This window comes from Schistocerca gregaria, chromosome 6 (assembly GCF_023897955.1).
Source record: "Schistocerca gregaria isolate iqSchGreg1 chromosome 6, iqSchGreg1.2, whole genome shotgun sequence".
Lineage (NCBI taxonomy): Eukaryota > Metazoa > Arthropoda > Insecta > Orthoptera > Acrididae > Schistocerca > Schistocerca gregaria.
In genome coordinates, this window is record NC_064925.1 from 261,046,002 (window position 1) to 261,071,919 (window position 25,918).

General features: G+C 40.4%; 1 protein-coding gene across 50 annotated transcripts in view; it reads left to right on the forward strand.

Annotated features, from left to right (window-relative positions):
* LOC126279005 (microtubule-actin cross-linking factor 1) overlaps positions 1–25,918 on the forward strand; it is a 485,047-nt gene that overhangs the window by 231,631 nt on the left and 227,498 nt on the right. For all 50 annotated transcript variants that reach the window (XM_049979354.1, XM_049979337.1, XM_049979346.1 and 47 more), the window contains 12 exons: positions 14,388–14,551; positions 15,412–15,527; positions 16,296–16,399; positions 16,578–16,793; positions 17,183–17,313; positions 17,541–17,798; positions 18,494–18,698; positions 18,893–19,021; positions 19,270–19,509; positions 22,199–22,440; positions 22,666–22,894; positions 25,575–25,844. In XM_049979354.1, the coding sequence (XP_049835311.1) occupies positions 14,388–14,551; positions 15,412–15,527; positions 16,296–16,399; positions 16,578–16,793; positions 17,183–17,313; positions 17,541–17,798; positions 18,494–18,698; positions 18,893–19,021; positions 19,270–19,509; positions 22,199–22,440; positions 22,666–22,894; positions 25,575–25,844 (2,304 nt within the window). The remainder of the gene's footprint in view (positions 1–14,387; positions 14,552–15,411; positions 15,528–16,295; positions 16,400–16,577; positions 16,794–17,182; positions 17,314–17,540; positions 17,799–18,493; positions 18,699–18,892; positions 19,022–19,269; positions 19,510–22,198; positions 22,441–22,665; positions 22,895–25,574; positions 25,845–25,918) is intronic.

Below are 25,918 nucleotides of genomic sequence, written 5' to 3' on the forward strand. Positions count from 1 at the left end.
TATAATCGTTCGTGAAACTCTCTCCCAGTGGTGAACCTTATCTGTGCATTCTTGCGAGGCGTTTACAAACTTACCAACGTCAGAAACAAAACGCTGTCTTTAAGACAGTCAAAATATTTAATATTAAACATCGATTATTGACGTTAAAGTCGTAACGAAAAAATGGAGACATAGGGATTTAAGTGATTGTTTGGTGGAACGTGAAAATCATACGTATTATATTATTACCGTATCGTCTTTCTGAGCTCAACATCTCGCTCGCTTTAGAGGCATTCTGATTCAGTTTTTCAGGCTAGCAAATGGGAAGTTGCGGTACACAAAATGGTCCTGACACCAGCTGATAGAGTGTGTAGTGTTATGAAACCATGTGTGTAGTGTGTGCAGTGACTGGGGAGTGATAAATCTATAAACAGTGTAGGATTAGCCGTTTTCATAACTTGCGTGTAAGACGTTATCGTATATTAGGGGTAAAACTAACGATGTAGCACAGTTTCAAACAGAGTGGCCGTATTTTCTACATCTTCATCTATATGTACACTCTGCAAATCACTTTCAGATGGCTGGCAGAGGGTTCATCGAACCATCTTCACAATTCTCTATTATTCCAATCTCGTATAGCGCTCGGAAGGAATGAACACCTATATCTTTCCTTACGGGCTGTAATTCCCCTTATTTTATCTTGGTGATTGTTTCTTCCTATGTAGGTCGGTGTCAACAAAATATTTTTGCATTCGGGGGAGAAAGTTGGTGATTGGAATTTCGTGAGAAGATTCCGTCGCAACGAAAAACGCCTTTCTTTTAATGATTTCCAGTCCAAATCCTGTATGATTTCTGTGACTCTCCCATATTTCGCGATAATACAAAACGTGCTGCCTTTTTGTGAACGTTTTCAATGTACTCCGTCAGTCCTATCTGGTAAGGATCCCACACCGCGCAGCAGTATTCTAAAAGAGGACGGACAAGCGTGATGTAGACAGTCTCCATAGTAGATTGTTACATTTTCTAAGTGTCCTGCCAATAAAACGCAGTCTTTGGTTAGCCTTCCCCACAACATTTTCTATGTGTTACTTCCAATTTAAGTTGTTCGTAATTGTAATACCTAGGTATTTAGTTGAATTTACGGCTTTCAGATTAGACTGATTTATTGTGTAACCGAAGTTTAACGAATTCGTTTTAGCACTCATGTGGATGACCTCACACTTTTCGTTTTTAGGGTCAATTGCCACTTTTCGCACCATTCAGATATCTTTTCTAAATCGTATTGCAGTTTGTTCTGATCTTTTGATGACGTTATTAGTCGATAAACGACAGCGTCATTAGCAAACAACCGAAGACGGCTGCTCAGATTGCCTCCAAAATCGTTTATAGAGATAAGGATCAGCAAAGGGCCTATAACACTACCTTGGGGAACGCCAGAAATCACTCCTGTTCTACTCGATGACTTTCCGTCAATTACTACGAACTGTGACCTCTCTGACAGGAAATCACAAATCCAGTCACATAACTGAGGCGATATTCCATAAGCACGCAGTTTCGCTGCGAGCTGGTTGTGTGGTACAGTGTCAATTCGGGAGGGTGGAGGTTCCAGTCTTCATCATTAAGTTTTCCTTAATTAATTCAGGCAAATGTCTGGATGGTTCCAATCATAAGACCGCGGCTGTTGTTCTTAAGTTGAAATACCAAGACTTGCAGAATATCCTTGTAAAACAGGTGAACTGAATAAAACTTGCTACTACTAACACTATTACCTCTGATACTGCATGGAGCGTGCTACGACTCCTTTAGGCTCAACTACAAAGCTACAAGAGCCTTATAGAAGTTCATCAGAGCAGTACTCTGTGGAAGTCACGCTACTAAACATGTGCTAAATGGAAGCTAACAGGTATTTCAAGACGCAGCCACTACCTGTTTGGAAAACATCACTCGAATACCAATTTCTTTAAAACTGCACTGTAATTCGCGTCCGTATGGAAAACATTCGAAATGTACTTATTGGTAATTTAAATCTGTGATATTTTAATCAATCTGAGAGGCGTCAAACACGAGCCACGCCGGAGTGAGATGTAGTTTGAGTGAATGGACGGCGAGGACGTCGACCTCTAAGGGAGAAACGGTTCGCGGTCACAGCTCGGGCAACGCGCCCTTCTGGGTTCCGCAGCAGACGAGCGCTGCCTCGGCGACGTCACGTAGCGGCTTCCATTCAGGTTTTGCGTCTTCTCTGCTGCGGCACACCTTGCCCTGCCCTGCCCTTCGCATTTCACGTGTTTCTCAAACGTTACGGGGGTCATTAAGAGCGAGCGTTTGGAAACAAATTAATCGGTTCGTAAGTACTAGGAGAAGACTGCCTGACGCCCTTTTGAAATATGAATGCACTTAAAGCGCTTCCGGAATTGATTTAGAGTCCTTGGCAGCTGCTGTATGCATAGTGTGGAAATCAGTGTCCTGTGCGTGGTAGATGCCACTTTGTACACTGTTCTGAATCATTGGAATTACAAGCCGGTTTCGCGTACGGTGAACGACATATGCAGCGGAACGGACATGAATTCACTTGTAGCGAAGACGACTGGCATATTAAGATTTGTTTTAAGGAACTTGCGTGCAAGGCTCTTGTTCCATTAGTCGCGGCAGGCGTGACTGGGGATTATGAAAGAATTTTGCTGTTATTGCGTCATAACAGGTGTAGCCCTTACGAAAGTGTAACAGATATGCCCCCCACAAACCTATGTAAGGCAATGTACTCGTTAGATCTTTATGGATGAATGTAAAGAAGCAGTATTAGATGTATAGGGTGTAAAAGTTCTACTGCCTGTATCACAGATGTCACGGAGAAGTCACGATAATAAGCTAAGAGTTCAAGGGGCTTCTACAACATTTTTCGTTTCGTCTGCCCAAGCGCAAATGGAGTTAAGACAGGGAGGTGGCGGGATAGGTGGCTTATTCAGTACGGGTATTCTTTTTGCGTGAGATAATGTAGTTCCAGAATATTTTTGTGACTTCCCCGTAACTGTTCTTCAGAGAGCCGTTACGTTGCTGCACTGGAGTACGCAAGGCATTGTCGGGCCGAGAAAGGCGCGGGCAAGACTGGTTTGATGAGGGACCGCAATTTGCAGTCGTACCTGACAGCCAGTGGGGTCAGAACGCGGGTAGCGAGCGAGTGACCTTGAGGTGAGCGCTTGCGAAAGTACTTGGTCGCAGCATGACATCAGAACCTGGGGACTGCATCACCTTGGAGACGGGCACATTTTCCCACCTGCCTGCAGAATCTCTCCGGCTTGCTCTATTGTTTGCTGTGGCCCGATCTTCGCAATCTAAACTTTGTTAAATTGATTTCCCAGGAGGCTGCTAGAAATGAGCTTAGATATCGTGGTAGCTGCGTGCGTACGAACTATTCATTATTCGCTCCGGAGTGAACAGAAATGAAAGAGCATCAGTGAAGGAGCATTATCTCATATGTAGTCACTAGGAGAGCGCGACGAAAGAGCATTTGGTCACGTTCGGTTGGTATTCGCAGGTTTGAGCTCGAGCACCACTTTTCGTATTTCAGCGAACCATCAAAGGAAGATCGCGTACTTCCTGCTTCGGCGCTCGCAGCATAGGGACCATTCGTGCTGTTTTACGGGCGAACTACCATCGTTCTTAACGTGAGATGCGTGAGTGAAAGTTGACTGGAGGGTGGGCGATAGAGTTGACAGAAGAGAATGTAGTGTGGCTAACAGGAGAACATAACTAATACCTGTGGCGTCTTGCCCTCTCGTCGCTAATTAAACAAACAACATATGTTAACCAGGGACCTAGAAACGACGGAGAGGCTCCGTCCCCGCCGCAGACGCAGTACTCCACAACCCCACGACGAATACCGCAGTCCACTTCACCCCTTCGCCGCCCCACACCGGACCCAGCGTTATTGTGCGGTAAAGTAATGATGGTGTATGCGTACGTGGAGAACTTGTTTGCGCAGCAATCGCCGACATAGTGTAACTGAGGCGGAATAAGGGGAAATAGCCGGCATTAGCCGAGGCAGATGGGAAACCGCCCAAAAACAATCCACAGACTGGCCCGTTCACCGGACCTCGACACAGATCCACCGGGCGGATTCGTGCAGGGGGCAGGCGCTCCTTTCCGCCCGGAAAAATCGACAATACTTGAATTTACTACATCAAATGTCGCTAGCGAGAGGCGGCATGAAAACAACACAGTTCTTACTATACACCAAGTCCAAGGAGCCACTTGTTGCGAATCTGTACAGCGGAGCTATAATCACGTTGCAGACTCGGGCCGATCTTGTGCGGCCAGGGTTAGCATGAGCTGCGTTTATGTGCAGCTGTTGCATGTGACGCTCCTGCCGCAGCGCGGTCCCATTCCGCGCACCATTGGCCGCCGATTCTTCACTGCCTGCTCTGGTCTTTCGTTTCGCCCCTTCGTTCCGGCGTTCGTAGTTAGGCCAGAACATTGTAGGTGCTTGTGTGACCTAAGAGATCCGTAGCACGAAAACAGTCGAATAGGGGAGAAAATAATGTAGTCACCAATATTTCTACAGCTGTAGGAGAGTGTGTCATGAACAACAACTAAAAATTTCGCTACTGTGGAGTGTGGGATAGGTGGGTTGGTTAAATGACACTTTCACTTGATTAGCTCGAAAACCACCGCTTCTAGCGGAAACGTGTCTCCTTCAAAGGTCTGCAGACTGAAGAGCGAGCACATGAGTCTCCACTCTATCCATCTAATTTCACCATAAGAAGCAATTACAGGGTGTTTCACAAAGTTATGCCGATCTTCGCCAGTGCGCCTCGTGGATCACTGACGATGCAGTGGCGGATGTTTGTTTTACACAAAGTGCATTAATACTATACGGAAGCCGGCCGAGCGGTTCTAGGCGCTACAGTCTGGAACCGCGCGACCGCTACGGTCGCAGGTTCGAATCCTGCCTCGGGCATGGATGTGTGTGATGTCCTTAGGTTAGTTAGGTTTAAGTAGTTCTAAGTTCTAGGGGACTTATGACCTCAGAAGTTAAGTCCCATAGTGCTCAGAGCCATTTGAACAATTTTTTTTACTACACGGAGTGCAGATACGAGTTACTACTAATACTAACGCAAGAAAAGACAGAACCTACGTAAATCTATGCACAATGTTACAGGGGGAAATTGGCTCTTCTTCAGGGAAATGCAACTTAGCTCACCGCGTGCACTGCCCGCATTTTGTTTTGCAGGCCCACCAGCGTTTCTTGACTGGTTTCTTTTGTGTGAGTAGATGAAATAACTTCTTAAGGTTCGTGTTAATATTGTGTAATTATTTTTAATGGGGCTATTAGATAAAAAAGTTAAACAGCTGGAGCTGTCAGCTATCTACCACACCGAAGAGCCTATCCCAAGTGTAACATGCTGTCAACATGTATTCGACAGTTTCGATTTCATTGCCTCTTCTGCCATTGGCGGGAATACTTGTCAGTGCATGACGTTTATCAAATGCATCACCCCAGCCTCAGCTCCTCCAACATCTGAAGAGGCCCAGAGGCTTAAATTGCCTCCCTTTGCAAAGGTAGGTCGTCATCTGGCCGTCACAGAACTTCAGTCGTTTCAACGTAAGTCAAGTAATGCACTGCAGCAGATTACTGTTCTAGATTTAACATGACCAAATCCATTCCAGCACACACATTCACACCCCTCGTGGAAGATACAGTGTCGGTGTGTGGTAAGTGGTTCCATTCATTGCATTTCACTCAACAAGTGCCAGCAATTTCTGAATGAAAAACATTTATGCAGCCTATCAATAACACAGTTAATGGTGAGAGAAGTGCAGTAACTTTTTGGTCATTCAGTAATACACCATCACTTCAGATTGTACATTTCTCACCTGTTGTTTACAGGTATTTATTTTTAATTAGAGCTGACTTAACAACTGCAAATCAGTATTCGTTTAATAAACTGAAGTTAACTGCGCTATATAAAAACAAACTCGGCAAAGTTATTTTATCTATTCACATAAAAGAATTGGGCAGGAAATGCTGGAGAGATAGTCTGAAGAGTGAGCAATGCTTGTGCTGGGGAAGTTGCCTTTCTCTGAACAAAGCTGCAGTTGCCTTACAGGATGACGAAGTTCGAATTTCCTCTCTAGGAGTATGAACAGTGTGCGGAAATTTACGTAGATTCTGCCCGTATGCGTTTCCTGCGTTATTTTTATTAGTAACTCACATCTGCATTCCATGCAGTGTTAACGCTTTTTTTTTTTTTTTTTTTTTTTTTGGCGTCTCTGCGCACCACTACGCCAGTGATCCACCAGGCGCACTGTGGAGGGTCGGTACAACTTTGAGAAAAACCCTGTATTTCCTTGAAACGTGGGGAACCACCCGTTCGCTCTTCAGTTTGCAGGCCTTTGAAGGAGGGACGCGCGTGATCGCAATCCGGCGACACATCTTCCCTTGGACCCCAATCCCTCCCAGCTTGAAGCGCTACTGCACTACACGTGGTACACACATTTAATATATGTTTCTTAAGCCAGAGTAAACATTAATTTTAAACCACTAAAACACTGTTTTTAATAACTGCGGTTTTTCCATACCTTGCAACTCGAAAACAGTTAATCTGCTGGATGTAGGAGGGGAAAGATAATAAATTTTGTGGGGACGCTTTCACTCTAGCATAATAGGAAGTCACTTCACATTGCTGTCGTTGCAGATTAAAATTGTGTGCCGGACCGGGGTTCGAACCTAGGACCTTTGCCTTTCGCGGGCAAGTGATCGACTAGGGTTATCCATGCAGAACTCACGATCCGCACTAACAGCCCTACTTCCGCCAGTACATAATCTCCTATACCTCCCAAACTTCACAGGTGTTCTCCTGCCCCAGGCAAATGTCTCCGCCATATTACTTCTTCCAATAGTAGTAGTCCCGCAAAGTATACACAAGATCTTTTGTGAAGTTTGGAAGATGAGGTACTGGCGGAATATGTGAGGGCAGGTCACGGGACATGCTTGCATAGCTGAGTCGGTAGAGCATTTTTTCACGAAAGGCGAAGGACTTAAGTTCGAGCCCTGATCCAGTAGATAGTTTTCGTCTCCCAGGAAATTTAAGATGAAGACACGCTCCGCTGCAAAGTGAAAATTCGATCTGGAGCGGCACATCTTTTCAAAGTTTTCAGCCCACATCACTTCCGATATAGAATATACGAATTGTTGAAATGACTGAATTACGTGTGCGAAATCCACAATAATTCTGGTCAGAATCTGCCTACACTAGCGATGAAAACATATTCAAAACAGTATGCAAGGCGCCTGTGTGCACACATTAAGCCGCACAAGTCATATGACTTGGAATTATACACGGCGCTGTTTTTCACGTCTCCCCCCTCCCCCCCCCCCCCCCCTCTTAGCTAATATCTCCACCAGTTCATAAATTTGCACGCTATGCTTGTTCTCTTGTGTTCTCTTCGGTTCCCACCAATGTAAACGCCATGTTCACATGTTAAAAAAAATGACAATGATGAATGACGAATCGTTTGCGAATGTTCGTGATTTCCATTCTGCTAAAAGCTGTGTTTAAGCATGTTATTCCACATGTTTGGCAAACGAGATCCGCCCTTAAAGGGAGAAGCAAGGGATAAAGTTACTGACACCTCGATGTAATCCGTCTGCAAACAAGTGCTTCAGATATGACACATCTGACTGTTAGTATGAATGATCTGTACCAATTGTCCACTCAACGAAGACCGCTGTGGCCAACGTGGGGGCAGGTATTTGACAAGCACAACAGCGACTAAAATTCATGTTTGGGACTGAAGACTTTTTTGGGGGATGTGCTCGAATACATTATGGAACACGTGAAGTTTTTCACTACCCTAACTCCCAAATAATGTGAGAAAATTTGTACACCAAATACCTCTATTGCGATTACAGGTTGTTTAGTGCGTGAGGGGAAAGAAAGGAAGAAAGAAAGGAATTGTTTTCCTTTGTAAGACGCGTGTACGTTTATTCCTGACGTTAGCACTCCTTACATACCAACAACAATCAGTAAGAGGTTTGCCTTCCTATACTCAACCACTTATGAAGCAAGAGCAACTTGTACTGTGAACTCCCTCGTTCAAATCTACAAAACAAGTTACAACAATGAATCTCCCAGAATGCAGTGTACTGTTATACAATTTGCTTGCAGTGTTGAGTTACGTTCACTACACTGTTTGACTGTGTCCACGTGCAAATTCGTGATGGGACCTAATCCTAAATACGAACATTACAGGCAGGTTTAGGGATCATATCCTCAATTTAAAGAGTGGTTACGCTCTGTTGAAAATGACACCACAAGAGCTCACTGTACCCATTGCAAGCGCGAAAGTTAACACAGCAAATTTTTCAAAAATTTTCGAAATTAAAATAAATGCCAATAAATTTTCGGAAGCAGATATCTGTATGTTCATTGTTGAACACACTTCATTTGCTACGTGTAGTCACTTGTCAGAATTATGCAAAAAACAATTTTCAGATAGTAAATTTTAGACAACCCAAGTTATATAGAACTATGGGCAGTGAAATTGCCGTAACGTGTTAGCTCCACACTTTTCGGAAATGTCGCGTCAAGATACACTGAGAATGAATTCGGCTTAATTTTAGTTTAATCAGCAGATAAATCCGTCACAAAATTACTCGCGTTTGTATACGCTGTTTCAGCGTCTCAATGCAGAAAATAATGTGCACGTTCTTAGCTTTGGTGGAATCAGAATCTGGTACAGCTGAAGCCATTAATAATTCAATAAAAGCTTTGTTGGGGTGTCAAACTTAATTCAGAAAATATGATTGGAGTCGGGATTGAAAATGCTTCCGAAAACACAGGAATAACCAATGGTAAACTTGAAAGGCTGAAACTAGATTTAAACTTAACGTACTTGATTATGTGTTTGTCACATATTGCAGTTTCTCTTGGAAGAGATGAGACACTGCCAAGACATACCCACTTTCTGGTTTCGGCACTCTTGTAAGCGCCAAGCAATGTATAGGGTCATTTATAAAACATTAACAGAAGGTGAGGAACCTCCGAAAATGCCTGCTGTGTGACGCGATGACTTTCTGTTGAGATAGTTAACAAGAATATTATCACAGTGGGAAGAAATGTAACTTCACTTTCAGATTGTTAGATCTATAAAAATATGCTGTAGACATGTTTTGCGATCCTGTGAATAAGTTATATTTGTGTCACTTCAAACGAATAGCACAGGAAGCGCAAAGTACAACAAACGCTTTTGAAAGTGAGAACATTGACTCTACAAAATTACTTCAGTATTTGAGAACTCTCATTAGATTAACTAAATTCTTCCATTTTGCGCTCTGCTACTGTTATTCTTTTGTTTATTCTTAGGGTAGCTAAAATATTAACTGCTTATTCACCTGAAAAATAAGCACAGATATTATTCGTAGGTGAACATTGCTCGAAATTCACGGTTTGACGGGCACCACCCTCCACAGTTACCTACCACTTGACTTGTAAATGCAATGTAATACAGCCACGTTAATTATCCCGATCATTTTATGCATTAATTTCGTACACTGCCTGGACATTAATCAACACACACAGCGCCTATTCCAGTAATAATAATAGTAATAATAATAATAGTGTATTTAACCTTGCCCAGTAATCCTACCGGAAAAACGGGACCTACTAGTTAACGTGGCCTCCTGGTGAATTTTCCATCATTGAGATGCGAAGACTAGGTTAAAGGCAGACTGAAAATTCCTTGGTCCATTCGGGATTAGATTCCGCGATGTGTGTAATGCCAACTAGACCTTTACATATGTAAAGTATCTTTTCTTCCTTTATTGAATGTCTGTTCTATCTGCAGCAGCGAAAGTTCAGCACCACTATTGGCAATAAATGTGTGTGGAAACGGAACAAATCTCTGTGCAATATTAACGCTTCGATCAATATTAACGCTTCGATCTTAAACAAAAGTATACTACCACGTATAATAACTATTAGCAATTATTCGCTTTCATGTTGGTCGTATGCGTAGTATGCTATGCTTGTTGTGTTGTTGTGGTCTTCAGTCCTGAGACTGGTTTGATGCAGCTCTCCATGCTACTCTATCCTGTGCAAGCTTCTTCATCTCCCAGTACCTACTGCAACCTACATCCTTCTGAATCTGCTTAGTGTACTCATCTCTCGGTCTCCCTCTACGATTTTTACCCTCCACACTGCCCTCCAATGCTAAATTTGTGATCCCTTGATGCCTCAAAACATGTCCCACCAACCGATCCCTTCTTCTAGTCAAGTTGTGCCACAAACTTCTCTTCTCCCCAATCCTATTCAATACCTCCTCATTAGTTACGTGATCTATCCACCTTATGCTTACTCCATTGATATTCCTACTGTATGACAACAATCAAGCGTTTTGAAAAGTGTGAGGCGTCCCCCTCAGCTTGGCGCCCACAAGCGGCGGCTTCTGCCGCTTGGGCCTAAAACCGGCCTTACTTGTATTCTCTCTTGATTTTCTGGAAATCGATTTACCTGTTTCTAACAAGATGGAAACTGGATGTTACAGTTTTCAATTAAATAAATATTAAAAATATAACGAGCATACTTTGTGTTAAACTTCTCAAACTTTGGACGAATTCCGTTTCGAGACCAACTGACCAAAAACTAATAATCTTGTATTGTTTCGTACCGATCGATAGTTAATTTTTTTCCCCCATTCCGGATAGCGTAGCTGGTTCCTACAATTGATCAGAAATTGTTTCTTACCCATTTAACGACAAACATAACCAGTACAGTACACAGAATATAACGGCTGCGACAGTGGACTACTACAAACGTACACCGTATTGTTTGCTTTTGTTGGCAGTGACTGGAAACTAAACATTACCGGCAGGAGTCTTAGTTTCCTACTTCAACATGTGTAGAAGCCCAGAGTTTCAAGAAAATATCGATGGATTAGAAATGCGCCGAATCTTCAGTATTACTTTTGTTGAATCGCTTTGAATGTGCATTGAAGAACATTAAGCGTAGACTAGTTTATGGCAAATTACTCCCTCGGTATCGCCAGAAAAATTTAAGAAGTAAAAGATGTAAGTAAATATGTATCTTTTTTATCAGAATACCAAATATGCTTTAGTAGGTGTAATGGTTTGATTTGCTGGTCACTGACAGTTCACGATGTGGTAACTGTGAAAATTTATATGGTCTTTAGCTTGAATTGACAGTGCGTTACTGAGTTGCCTCGGATAAGGAAGCTAGTAAAAAAGACTGGGGAGGTGAATTGGTATCTTCCATATTTGGCGGGGCTAACTCGGGCGTACGCCAAACTAAGTTGGGATGAAAAAGATGAGATAGCTTTCAGCGCTGTTCTCGCTTTCGGGCGGCTTAGGGAGCAATTTTTGGTCTTTTGGCTTGAAATTGTGAAAAACATGAAACATGCTCCTCAGATCTCTATGGCCATCGGGTGAACGTAATGTTACCAAAATCTAAACTAACGTGAAAGAAACCGTAACTCGGCGCATGCCTGCCGTGCAGTGCGTTCGACTCGAGTTAGTAATAATCTCAACTCAAATTAGCACGTTTTAAAAACCAAGCTGATTACCCTAAGCTCGCTCAGATCGAGTTGGCAGGAAAATCTAAATTATCTTCGACGCCGTTTGCCACGTTCATGCCTGTTCCGGTTGTAACTTCTCTCAAGATACGGTAACCAAACCGAGTATGTCGAAACATTCTAAAAGAGTTAATTTCTCTCATTAGCCTCTGCGAGGCTTGTGAACAGGTTTGATTGCAATTTTTTTTGTTATATGAAATCGGCGATCAAACTTAACACTTTTTTTTTTTTTTTTTTTTTTTTTTTGTCTGACATACAAATATCTGACATCATAGCAATATTTCCACCTATTGCCATGTTTCCTCACAAGCCATATACTAAGTATTATATATATCTCTTTAACCTATCAGTAAGCCGGTGAGAGTGGCCGTGCGGTTCTAGACGCTACAGTCTGGAACCGACCGACCACTGCGGTCACAGGTTCGAATCCTGCCTCGGGCATGGATGTGTGTGCTGTCCGTAGGTTAGTTAGGTTTAATTAGTTCTAAGTTCTAGGCGACTGATGACCTCAGAAGTTAAGTCGCATAGTACTAAGAGCCATTTGGACCTATCAGTAATATTTTTTTCTTCAGGGCATTTCATAAACGGCGATTTAGTGGCCAAATGCCTCGCCGCGAGCAATAATGGATGCCACTCTACAGTCTGAGATTACTGCTCATGGGACACCCTGAATTTGCTGAGAGATTTCGCTATAGGTCGTAATTCGAAAACACTCTCATGAGACATTCGGAATTTGCTGCAAGGATTTTGGCGACGATATTAAGGCAGCCAACTACCGTGGCTCGAGCATCAGTGGTGTAAAGTTATCGCTTCCTTATCGTTTCCCTCAGTTTGCATTCTGAATTTTAATATGTGCATATATTTCCGAGTTGCCATGATGTTAATATTCCGTGTGGACTAGCTTGTAAGTTACACTTAACAAATGCTTCACGAATTTCGATCAAACAAAATAATTCACAATAAGCGACTAGATCCCTAAAGACCACAGTGAGTGACGTCCCGTTGAGTAAGCACAGATTAAACTCGAGTTCGGTCGGCGCAACGGCGGTAAACTCCAACCTCGCTCTAAACCGTCATCGATAACGGCGACCGCCGCGCAGCGTGTGAACACAACTCGAATTATTAACAATCTTACTTGGGTTGACTAGAAATCGTCTCAACCAAGAGTTAACCCGATTTTGTAACTCGAGTTGATCCATCCCCAGAGACCAGCAACACTAATCAAAGGTGAAAGTTGCACTGGCCGCGCGGACGATCCAGTCGTTAGGCGGCCCTCTTATCTGGAAGACCGGAAATTGAGAATGGAAATTGTTCGACGGGACAAAAGAGATGAAAGCCGATGTGCGCTGTAGACTGTGTGGTGGGGCTGGACCTCATTTGATTCCCAGTGTTCTGCTCGGCAGCTCCCTGTAACTATGGGTGCTCGCTCGTTCGTGCGACATCTGCGTTTTAGAAACTTTTTGTGGTAGTCTGTGTTTAATTTCCGGACCGTAGGTGACTCACTGTATAATACAGTCCCCAAGTACATTATATGTCACAATTCTAGAACTTAGTTCTCCCAGTTCATTTCATCAATCAATCAATCCATTCAGTCATCCTTCCATTGTGTTCCTTAGGGCCTATTGAGATGTAGAACCTTCAGGGATATGTAGAGTGTCAAGATTAACAAAAGACAAGCAATCACAGACGGTTCACATATTGAGAATCTGCATACAATATTCAAAATAAACTACTACTACACTGCTGTCATTTTCTAAGAAGGTATGGCCCCAAGTTTTACTTCATATGTGAAGGTCTATTTTTTTTTATTTGTACATGTTACAAGAAAAACAAAATAGATTGTTTTAATTCTGGAACTAATATTGATATTTCTTGCACTAGGAACTGTTACTACTAAAACTAATTGCAGTGGTGGCCACCAAGCTTGTATCTGGTCAATAAGTAATGACACTGAGTGGAGTATACTTAGTTTATGTAAGTGTCATTGTTACTGCACTTTTAACTCGTGCAGCTGTGTGTTCCTCCAACCATGCAGCTCGTCATCTGGACCCACAAGGAAAAGTCCACCGGAGTCAAGTCTGGGGGTGTTCAGTTGCCAGTATCGGAATGAGTTGCCAGTATCGGAATGAGTTACCAGCATAGGCTACCAAGCAATTAAGAAACTCACTACATTTTGCAATCTCTTAACTGCTGCTTTTTGGGATGTTGTTGTAATCATTCTGCTTATTTCTACAACACATTGGTGAAAAACAAATTTAATGTTCTAATATTGAAATATATTTATTTTAAGATTTAATTATGTAAACACACAATGTGGTATTTTAAATCTCCATTTCAAGTTGTTTGCTGTGTGCCTGGATAGAACTAAATGACGTGGTACATCTATTGAAGCATACTGACACAATTAAGATTGTGGAGCTCTCTTTCTTCCATGAGTGAAGTGACTGCTATTCACTGTAATCTGTTAAAATTGTGCCTCCAGTACTCTGAATATTAGCAAATTATTAGTTTCTTTGTAGTGAACTGTTGTTTTCTAATAAGATTCTTTAAGGTATAAATTATCAAATATTTTCAAAAAATGATGTCCAAATATCGAAATATGCTGTGCTATTGTGCTTCTGAGGAAGTTTCATATGAAGCATGCCCTTTCTGTTTTGGAATCATTTACATTTATTACCAATGGTTTTGTGAGCCTAAAATGGATTGCAAAAAGTTGCTAGTGTAAAGGCTCTTGAAATTGGTTTTCCACAATTTGACAGAAAGTGTTAAAACTTATGGATGATGGGTGTGGAAAATCAAATGTGTCTCTTTTGTGCCGACAGATATCCGACATTGTAGTGGGCCAGGAGACAAACATTTCGGCGAGAGATGCACTGCTGAGATGGGCACGCAGATCGACGGCAAAATATCCAGGCGTCCGCGTCTCCGACTTTACATCCTCCTGGAGGGACGGGCTGGCATTCAATGCTCTCATTCACCGCAACAGGTAATGGGTTAAATGCTTTCCTGTGAAGTATTTTTCAACCATTGATAGTGATATGTGGCATCTCGTATGTTGCAAGGAAAATACTGCCTTCTTATTTACTGTAATACTAACAGCAGGAAAACAATTTTTGTCTGTGAAAAATTGGTTAAGTACTGGTATAAAAACAATCCAGTGACAGAAATGTCGGTTTGGGGGTTGTCAATTACTGTTTCTTTTTGTGAGTGAATCTTTTGTTCTGTAGTGCAACTATTACAACAACAATCATAACTTACAGATATGAGGAGATATTAACCCACAGAATTATTAAAAAATAAAGTTCTTGTGTGCACTGGAAGAGTGTATGTGTTTATAACGAATTGGTGGTGGGACACATTTGATAATGAATTGGTGGTGGAATACATCACTACAACCAATCTGTTCTTCTATGGGACAGCATTTCAGAAATAAAACCCAGATAGTATGGAAGCAGATAACTGTGGGCTGAAGAGTTGGACCACAATAATTGATGCAGTCTTTTTGTAATTAGCAGGAAGCATGATTAGTATTTGACTTTGTGTGTTAATTAAATTCTTAGGTATCAAAATATCATCTATTGTGGTCTGTTTTTGGATTTTATCTTTTATGCTCATGATATTGTACTAAAATATAGTTTTGGCCATCCATCAGTGGCACACGTTGTAAATATGTGCTATTAAGTTGTCCTTATTCTTGATGTTTTCTGGTCACTTGAAAACTAAAATTAAGAACGAACCACACTAGATTGCCATTTTGTTTAAATCTGATGCCCCCCTCCCCCATTGTAACCTTGTTGTTAATAGGAGTTTTGGACCATATTGTTCAATCAATTCTTTCTGTTTTAGGCCAGACCTTATTGATTGGCGCTCAATTCGTTCAAGAGTTGTGAGAGAACGTCTCGAAACTGCTTTCACTGTAGCCGAGAGGGAGTATGGCGTAACAAGACTTCTTGATCCTGAAGGTAAATTTAGCTAGTAATTTCACAAACTTTTGTGCTTCTAGTGTAAGAGAAAAATATTAGTGCATTTAAAATCTTTAAATGTATGACAGTGAAACACTCATTTCACTTAAATACTCTTACTATGTATTGTGTAGACAAGCATATAAAATGAAAGCCTTGGTGTCTTCTTGTATTAAATTGTTACGTTTATAGTTTTTGTTGTTTGGTGATGTCTCCTTTACGCAGAATAGGACTTCTCCCAGTATTTTGATTATTTACTTTTGATTTTGTTAGAGGATTGCTTAAACAGCATTTCTACTTGAAACTAAGTATTAGGCAAATTATCATAAAGTTATGTTGCACTGTTTCTGAACTTGGTGTTAGGAGCAAAGGAGACATTATATTTATTGTTTATTAATATTTGAAAATGGAAAATATTTGGAAAAAATACTCATCAGAATACTGTTTTCTTTTGCTACACAAGTGGTTCAAATTTTGATGAAAGCCTGTTGAATATGAGTAAAAATGTTGGATGGTAAGCTAACAAAGTTTCTGTTACTTAATTACTTATAGAACCTTTGTATAACAGTGGTCATATATGCTTGTAGGGCTGTAGGCTAACTGTCTTCGTACAAATCAATACAGTGTCATAAGTACACAAACAGAAAAAAATCTCATTGTATCACCAGAAACTGATTTACTGGCTCGCAAAGGGTAAATAAATTTGTCTTGGAGAGGAATTTATGAAGCTGTGATTTGTTGTTAACATTACTTTTTTTTCTTTTACAGATGTTGACACACCTGAGCCAGATGAGAAGTCTCTCATCACATACATATCATCACTTTATGATGTGTTCCCAGAACCACCCCCAATTCATCCACTTTATGATTCGGTAAGTGGCATTGAGATTAATTCATTTTGTAATGCAATAATTTATTTATTTTGTTCTTAATCTCAACCTATAATATTTGTTAGAAGTCATAAGAGCAAATAATAACATCAAAACTAAAGTGAGTAACGGTAAACCCACCAGTTGGGCATGTGTTTTGAAATAATTTCTGTTTTAACAGGAATCTCAACAGAGGCTATCTGAATATCGTGAACTGGCCAGCAGTCTGCATTTATGGATGAGAGAAAAAATTTCAGTGATGTTGGATCGCACATTTCCAAGCACTCTCATAGAAATGAAGAAACTTGCCGCTGAATCGAATCGATTCCGATCAGATGAAATTCCACCTAGACAGCGAGATAAACAGAAACTGCACTTAATCTACAGAGAACTTGAGGTAAGATGCAAGTAATGCACAGGGAACCCAGAAATATGTTTCAGATATTAGTTTCTTCTTCTTCTTCTTCTTCGTCCATTTGGCCACCTTAGGACCACGTTAATTCACTTCAGCTTTGTTTCTTCTGGTATTTCTTATTTCTCAATATTATTTCATTCTCATACTTTGAAAACTTCTTCGTTCTTCCATCCAACATTATTTTGTTCTGGGTCTCGTACTGTCAATTTCTTTTATTTAAATTCGTCAGTTGTTCTGTGATGCAGAGTATCTTTATGATTTTTTCAGTGAATCAGTTATGAATTTTAGCAGTTTTGTTTTTCTCCCTGGAATTAAAAGTAACCTGCCTTTTATTATGTGGCAATGATTAAGTTGGTTAATATTATTCACAGAAATATTTTGAAGCTGTTGGAGAAGTAGACATTGAATCTGAACTTCAGTATGAGGTTATTGACAAGAATTGGAACAGACTGATGATTGCACACCAGGATCGTGATCATGCCATCCTCGAAGAGATAAAACGGTAAGAATGATACTAAGCTTAATAAATTAATTAAAGCTCTGTAAATGTGTAGGCATCATACGAATTACAAAAGTTTAAGCCAGTAGTCTGTTTTGGTCTCCCTATTACAGCTTGACGTCACTGGAAATCAGGACTTGCCACATTTTGTGCCCACTGTTTGATGACATAATTTGCTCATTCAGTTTTGATGCAGTAGTGTATTGTGTGTTTCTTTAATCCTGTTTCAGACTAGAAAGACTGCAAAGACTTGCTGAGAAAGTGCACCGTGAAGTTAAGCAAGTTGATTCTCGTCTGGGCGAGCTCGAGGTACGTGTTGAAGAAGAAGCTCGTCGTCTGGACCGCCTGCATCCTCTTGATGCAAAACATAATGTTGATTTACTGGAAACGGAGCTGAGAGGTACAGAGGATGCCATCAACAGCATGTTCACAGACACACAAGTCCTGCGTGAAGGACGGTACCCTCAGGCACCAGAATTGCATAAGAGGTTAGTTCTGTGCTGTTAGTACTTGTTGCATTGCATTGCATTAAGCCTTCCATTTGGTTCCTGTGATTATTAGCCACAATGAAATAGTTTCATCACAAAATAGGTTTACTTGCAAGGTAAATATGTCTTGATCTGTCTTACGCCTTCATTTGCACATACAGCTATAATTCAGCAGACAGAGATTATTCTGATTTGTAATCTTTCCTCTTCGACCTTTCTGTAATGGTGAACCACTTGATAGTTCACTGTCACAACACAATGAATAATAGCATTCAAAGTTATAGATGAAGGCTGCAAACAGTGGTTTATCAGTTGCCTAATGTATATCACAACTGCAGCTGGAATTTTAGCAGAAATTAAAAGTCCTATATTCAGTCTCACACCACGGTCATCATGAACTGGTATTGCTCCTCCTCCTTTCTTCATGATTGGTGCTAAAGAAAATTATGAAAAAGTCGGTGTTGCGTTGTTTAAGTAGATACAAATCTAGGAATTTTCTCACTGTTGTGAGAAAAATGGGTGGATTTTTAAAAAAATACAGATATTCATGTATGATAATAAACTGTATAGATTTGTACTTCAATTAATATCCTCAAACAATTAGATAAAATAATTCACAATTAACTAAACTGAAATTAGTGAACAATAAAATTATTAACTTGTCACTAAGCGGTGCTCTTATTTATTTTGTGCAGAGTCCAGAAACTCCATCAACGTTGGGTTTCCCTAAGGCAATTGGTACATACCCATCTGGTTTCTCCTCTTGCATCATTATCATTCCCTGTAGAAGAACGAACTGTAACTAGACAGACACGCACTGTGTTGGAGACAAGACTTGTTGATACAAATGTGCATTTTAGACAGCTTCAAGAATGCTCTGAATGGTGTCGTTCTAAATTGGTAAGTGAAAGAAAAGTTTTTGTGCACTTTTTATGGATTTTAAGCAAAATTTGATATCAGTAGTGAGATGTTGGTTGGTATTTAGTAGTGATAAGAAATTTCTTTTCTAATTGAGTAATGGTGTGAATGATGCAGGATTAATAGTGATGGTAAGGTGACTATGATGATTCTTATTTATCGTTTTATTTTATTAGAAACAACTACAAGATGCTGAATATGGATCTGATTTACCAAGTGTCCAAAATGAACTTGAACTCCACCAGCGAGAACATAGAATCATTGAGCAGTTTCAGACAAAGGTTGAACACTGCTCATTAGCAAAGGTAAGTTAAGACTTTGCTGCACGATTAGGACTGAATATGTTTCAGTCTTATCTTGAAATATGACTGATTATTTTGTTATTTTTATGATTCGTTGTGGTTGTATTAAGTTATGCTCATAAGAAATGAATGGAAAGTCATTTGGTAGTGCCAAAAGATATTATGTAGTGTGCATTTTAGTGTTCTTTTCTCATTTTGTAACAAATATTTCTTTTTTCTTCTTTGTATGACTGTTGTTCTCATCTATACAGAGCAATTTCCATGGTGAAGAGCTGCAACTGTACAATCAGCACCTCGGACAATTACAAAAGCTTTATAATGAACTGCTGGTCACTTCTAATAAACGACTGTCTGATCTAGAAGTTCTACAAGACTTCCTCCAATCAGCCACAAATGAGCTGGTTTGGTTGAATGACAAGGAAGAAACAGAAGTTACAAGAGACTGGAGTGACAAGTCGCTTAATGTACCTGCTCTGGAACAATATTATGAGGTAAGGCCTGTTTTTAATCCCATTCATTTGTTTTAATATTTTTTCTTAAACGATTTGAGGTTTTAATTTTTTTTAATTGAGCAAAACCAGAGAACATTTCACTAATGTGAAATGCAGAAGAGGATGAAGATAAAGATGTGATAGGAATGTCATTATGACATAAGTAGGACAACGGTGTGGTGAAAAATACAGGTTGACAATACTAGTGTTGAATGAGATTTGACAACTGAAGTGCTAGAAATGCCAAAGAGAGACAGACTAGGTTCTGAATGAGATCAACAGTGGCTAGGAACAAAGTATATGTTACCAAGAAATTTCAGAACTGAGAAGCCATGTGGTAATGTTGCTTGGGGGAAGGAGGGTTGAAGTGTTAATATTGCCTTGAGATAAAGTGAATAACCAATACAGTCTCTGTCGCTGTTTTTCCACTGTGTTCTGTGCAAGATGATTTACAAACAGTGTTTGGAGCAGCAGATCTAGTCATACTGAATGATGGTTAAGTGTGTGGGAAGATGGACCTAAATTTATTTTTTGCTCATAACATGTAATTTTACTTTTATGTACAATGCCAGCAAAGTGCATTTACATTGTTGTTCATACACACAATGTAGTTTTTTCTCTCTTCAATAGTTATTTAATTCTTGCTATAGGACAAAAATTTATGCTATGGTGAACAGTTAATTATGTATGGAATTTAGTACTACAGTTATTGCTAAGAATACATCATTGTTCATGTTAGTTCTACGTTATATGGGCATTTATAGATAAACCTCCGGGCTCTCGAGACCCAAGACCTTGCATGCTATATGCAAAGGAGCAAGTGAAAGAAGCCAAAAGAAACTTAATGGGCTAGCAAGCCAAATTGTTTAAATGTTTGTTTGAAGAGGGACAGCTTGGGAAAAACAGGAAAGATAAACAGCCTTGAAGAAATACACATTTATAAGTGTGTCTCAGCAATCGTCATCTTGCTCTGCCGCCGCCGCCGCTACTACTACTACTACTACTACTACTACTACTACTACTACTACTACTACTACTACTGCTTACATATAAGGGCTATTCAGAAAGTAGGGAACGTTTCCGTCTTGACACCGCTAGGTGCGCTCCAATTGCATATATTTTGGTATCTGCATGTTTGGCAGCTCAGTCTGTATCCATCCATGACAGTGGGAATGTCTCTGCAAGTCTAGCTTTTTCTATATTCGAATTTGAAATGTGCGCTGCAATCGAAAATCCCGCCAGTTGTGAGGTGCAGTCTGTGATAAGGTTTTTGTTGGCAAAAAACCTAAAGTCTATAGAAATTTGTCATGAACTGTGCGAAGTGTACGGAAACAACATAATGAGTGAATGTTCCATCCAGAAATGGTGCATTCAATTTAAAATGGCCAAAGCAATGTTCATGATGAAGAGAAGAGTGGATGCTCGAGCATTGTGACTGCCAATAAAGTCGTTGAAGTTGATGAAACAATTTGTAAAAACTGTTACTTCACAACAACGGTGCTTTTGCTTTTTTTCCCCACAATTTTCACGGACTTTGTTGTTTGAAATTGTCACTCAAAAGCTAGGCTACCACAAATTTTTTGCACAGTGGGTGGCCAAAATGCTTACAGAGCAACATAAAGAACAGTGAATGGGGGCAACGTTGACATTTCTGGAGGCCTACCACAAACATAGAGGATCGAATCGTAACTGGTGATGAGATTTGTATGAAACACATCAGTTGCGAGACAAAATTACAGTCCATTGAGTGTGGGAACACAAGGTCCCCTCAAAAATCAAGAAAATGTTTGCATATCTTGTCAACAAGGAAGCTTATGGCGACAGTGTTTTGGGATAGGCAAGGTATGCTTCGTATTGATTTTCTCGAATGTGGAGCAACCATAAATTCTTCTGATACTGTCAAACTTCCCACAGCTTTAGAAGAGCAGTTCAAAACAAACACCCAGGAAAGCTGACAGCCAAAATTTTGTTTTTGCACACCAATGCCCGACCTCAAATGCAAACCACGCTAAAGAACTCCTTAATTCATTCAAATGGGAAATTTTACCTCATCCACCCTACAGCCCCAATCTTGCACCAAGCAACTTCCACTTGTTTCCCAAGATGAAGAACTGGCCTGCAACGTAGCGCTTTGATGATGATGCGGAACTCCACGTGGTTGTGACTCACTGGCTGAAGTCCCAGACGGCAGAATTTCAAGACGAAGGTCTTTCGAAGCTTATCCACCACTGTGATAAGTGCCTCAATGTGTTGATGACCATGTGCAAAAGTAGTATGTCAGTTGCTCCTTCAGATGTATATAATAAATGTATTTCTTCTATATTATTATTATTATTATTGTTATTGTTATTATAAATTCCAAAACGTTTCCTTCTTTCTGAATAGCCCTCGTACATACATTGATTCATGCTTACAGATATGTATATTCCAAAGGATAATGCCTTGTGGCTGCTTCTGCTCTCTTCTGTTATACGTTTGTTTCAGTTCCACGTTATTGTCACATTGTATCCTCTTCTCGATGTCTTCCTAGGTCATCCTCTTCCTTTCATTCCCAAGATTTTCTTTTAGGAATGTTTATGATGAAAGTGTTGCATCTGATGACTTGTCCAAAAAATACTACTACTATTATGACGACCACTACTTGGAAGTTTTTTGCTGATTAGCTAACAACTTTTTTAAATTTTTGCAGTCCCTCATGAGTGAGTTGGAGAAACGAGAGATACAGTTCAGTGCAGTACAAGATCGAGGAGAGAGCTTGGTTCTGCAGCACCACCCAGCAGCAAAGTGTATAGAGGCATACATGGCTGCTATGCAGACTCAGTGGGCTTGGCTACTGCAGTTGACACTTTGTCTGGAGACTCATCTCAAGCATGCTGCCCACTACCAGCAGTTCTACCGTGACTTGCATGATGCTGAAGCATGGATAGCCAAGTGAGTGTGATATTGGCTATTCAAAGTACACGCGCTTTTCAGGCATTACTTGACTGTGGAGATTCATGGTGTATTCCTTTGTTGTCTCCAAATATTGCTAGCTAAGCTGTCCAGTTTTTATGCAAGTTAACTACATTTTTGTCAGAGTACAAAATTGCAAGTCTCATAGCAAGCACATTACATAAATGTGTGTTCCATTAACTGTATGCCATTCTCTCTGTGTAGGCGAGATGAATTGCTGAACACGATCTACAGTAAGTCCGATTTCACACTGGATGAAGGTGAACGTTTACTGAAAGGAATGCAAGAACTCCGTGATGAGCTTAACCAATACACTACTGTAATACAAAGGATAGCTGAGAGAGCCACAGAAATAATTCCTCTCAAGCAACGAAGACAGCCTGTAACACGCCCCACAGCCGTGACTGCAGTATGCTCGTACAAACAAGTCAATGTAAGTACACTGCGTATTAAATAAGAACTATGAATTGTCACAGAAGTAAATAGTCAATTCTGATTTGTTTATTGGCATTCACATCCGATAATGCTGATGATTTGGAAATATTGACCAGGTACCATTGTAATGCGCAATAGTAATAAAGTTGTTCTTATAAAACTGCATTAGTGTGATACCATTCTGATAGGAAATTGAGTTTTAATAGAAATATTCTTACCTAAATTGAATTTAATGTGTTTTTAAAATGTTTCCCAATGTTCCTAATTTCTGTGTAAATTATATATTTGACATAGATAGAACAAATTTCTTTGGTCTCAACATTTCTTCCCAGAAATTCCTTTCTTCACTCCATTTTAGTTTTCTATATCTTTTATTTTCTGATGCATCAGGTTATTCTGCCCCTCTGTCTCTACTACATATTATGCACTTAGCTCTCCACTCTTATTAACTCTTGCACAATGTTTTGTCTGTAACCTATGTCTTGGTTATTGTGCTATCTCTTGGGACTGAAAAATGAAGCATCAATTTTTGGAAAAATTCACATCTATTTTTTGCTAATCTGGTGTCAGTTTTTGTCAAATTTGCGTCTGTTTTCTTTGTTGCCAATGATTAGACACACAAATTTTAAAGGTTGTCTGCTACATGAGTGAAGACAAATTATTAGTTCTTTAAAATTGAATGTTGGAAAAAGTTCTGATTGGGAACTTTTTGACTTGAATGTTTGTTTTCGCAAAAACTTCAATGCCTTTTTCTTCTGAAATGGCCTTTTGCTTTTTTCGTTTGGGTGTATTTAAGCTGTCAGATGTGATAGTTGTGTTGAAAAGCAGCAGCATTTTCCCACCAGTTAAGTGAACATGCCTCTGATATAAGGTGTCTCTGGACATTATTTGCCTTTTCCCCACCCAATCTGAAGATTAAAAAATCTGCTGACTTCTAATTTCGACCTTTCGTGTGCATTCATAGCCCTACGACCCATGCTTGACACCACAACAGATAGAACTAACAAGGCATTTAGTGTAGAAGCGGAATCGAATGTACAGCAACTCGCTTTTAGCATTCGGAGAAAAATTTCGGCACTGTTGAAAAAGTTACAGACATTGTTTTCCAATCACTATAGCTCAGAGGGTGGGCACTATAGGCTGTAGTTGCAGATGGCTGTGAGCATAAATTGACTAGAATTTTGACTGCCACATGAGAAGGAGTGGTGCGGGGAAACAAACTCAGCCTCCATTCCGCTAGGCAGCAGCCTACAGCAGAACACATTGTCAGAGATAACCGATCTCTTCTGGTGTTGTAAGAGTTGTAATCGAAATCCATGATGGACTAGAATTATTTGCTTCACTTATTTCAAAAGAAGGAAAGAAAACAACGAGCAACACACATCACAAAATATTCGTGGATGACTATTGCGCAATTGCTTGTTGAAGTTAGCAGAGTATTGTTAATGAAGTAGTTCAGGCCCAACCTCTAGCGATATTTGATGCAACTACGCATCAGAACATCTGCCACCTAATTTGCCATGTTAAAACTGTCCGCATTGTACTATCTTTTGAGTGTTCTCTCTCTCTCTCTCTCTCTCTCTCTCTCTCTCTCTCTCTCTCTCTCTCTCTCTCTCTCTCTCTATATATATATATATATATATATATATATATATATATATATATATATATTAAAACAAAGATTCCAAGACTTACCAAGCGGGAAAGCGCCGGCAGACAAGCACAATGAACAAAACACACACACACACACACACACACACACACAGAATTACTAGCTTTCGCAACCGATGGTTGCTTCTTCAGGAAGGAGAGGGAAAGACGAAAGGATGTGGGTTTTAAGGGAGAGGGTAAGGAGTCATTCCAATCCCGGGAGCGGAAAGACTTCCCTTAGGGGGAAAAAAAGCATACATATGTCTGCTTGTGGCTGTGTATGTGCGGATGGATATCTGTGTGTGTGTGTGTGTGTGTGTGTGTGTGTGTGTGTGTGTGTGTGTGTGTGTGTGTGTGTGTGCGCGAGCGCGCGCGAGCGTACGAGCGTACACCTGTCCTTTTTTCCCCCCTAAGGGAAGTCTTTCCACTCCCGGGATTGGAATGACTCCTTACCCTCTCCCTTAAAACCCACATCCTTTCGTCTTTCCCTCTCCTTCCTGAAGAAGCAACCATCGGTTGCGAAAGCTAGTAATTCTCTCTGTGTGTGTGTGTGTGTGTGTGTGTGTGTGTGTGTGTGTGTGTGTGTGTGTGTGTGTTTTGTTCATTGTGCCTGTCTGCCGGTGCTTTCCCGCTTGGTAAGTCTTGGAATCTTTGTTTTTAATATATTTTTCCCATGTGGAAGTTTCTTTCTATTTTTTATATATATATATGTATATGCTTGCTGATTACATAGTGTCTGCACTATAGCTTTGAGTTGGCCAGTCTTCCCCAACCCTCTATCCCATTCTCCCACACACCTTGTCTCCCCTTGCCCACTCCACCTGACACAATTTATAGCTCAAAAGTAGAAAAATTAAGCTTCCCTAGCTTTTAGAATATTTTTGTGTATAGACTGGTTCTTACCTCATTCCCTCCCTTGAGAAATGTTAATGAGGTCATTTGGATATAGCATAACATTCATCTTTTTCGTTTACTGTCAGTAAATTTAACACTTAAATTTTTTTTACTGTGAATGCTGTTGTCCACAGATTATTATTGAGAAAGGGGAGAAGTGTGTCCTCCATGATAATTCTGGCAGAGTCAAGTGGCGAGTGAGCAACTCTTCAGGGCAAGAGTCTACTGTACCTGGTGTGTGCTTCCTGATCCCTCCTCCAGATAAGGATGCAATTGATGCTGCCGATAGGTTGCGGCGTCAGTTTGATCGTTCAACTGCCCTTTGGCAAAAGAAGCAACTTCGCATGCGGCAGAATATGATCTTTGCCACAATCAAAGTTGTCAAAAGCTGGGATCTGGCACAGGTTTGTTTAAAATAGAGAAACATTTGAATATACAATAATTTGCTTTTTGATAGATGTTTGAGTGATTTTCAATT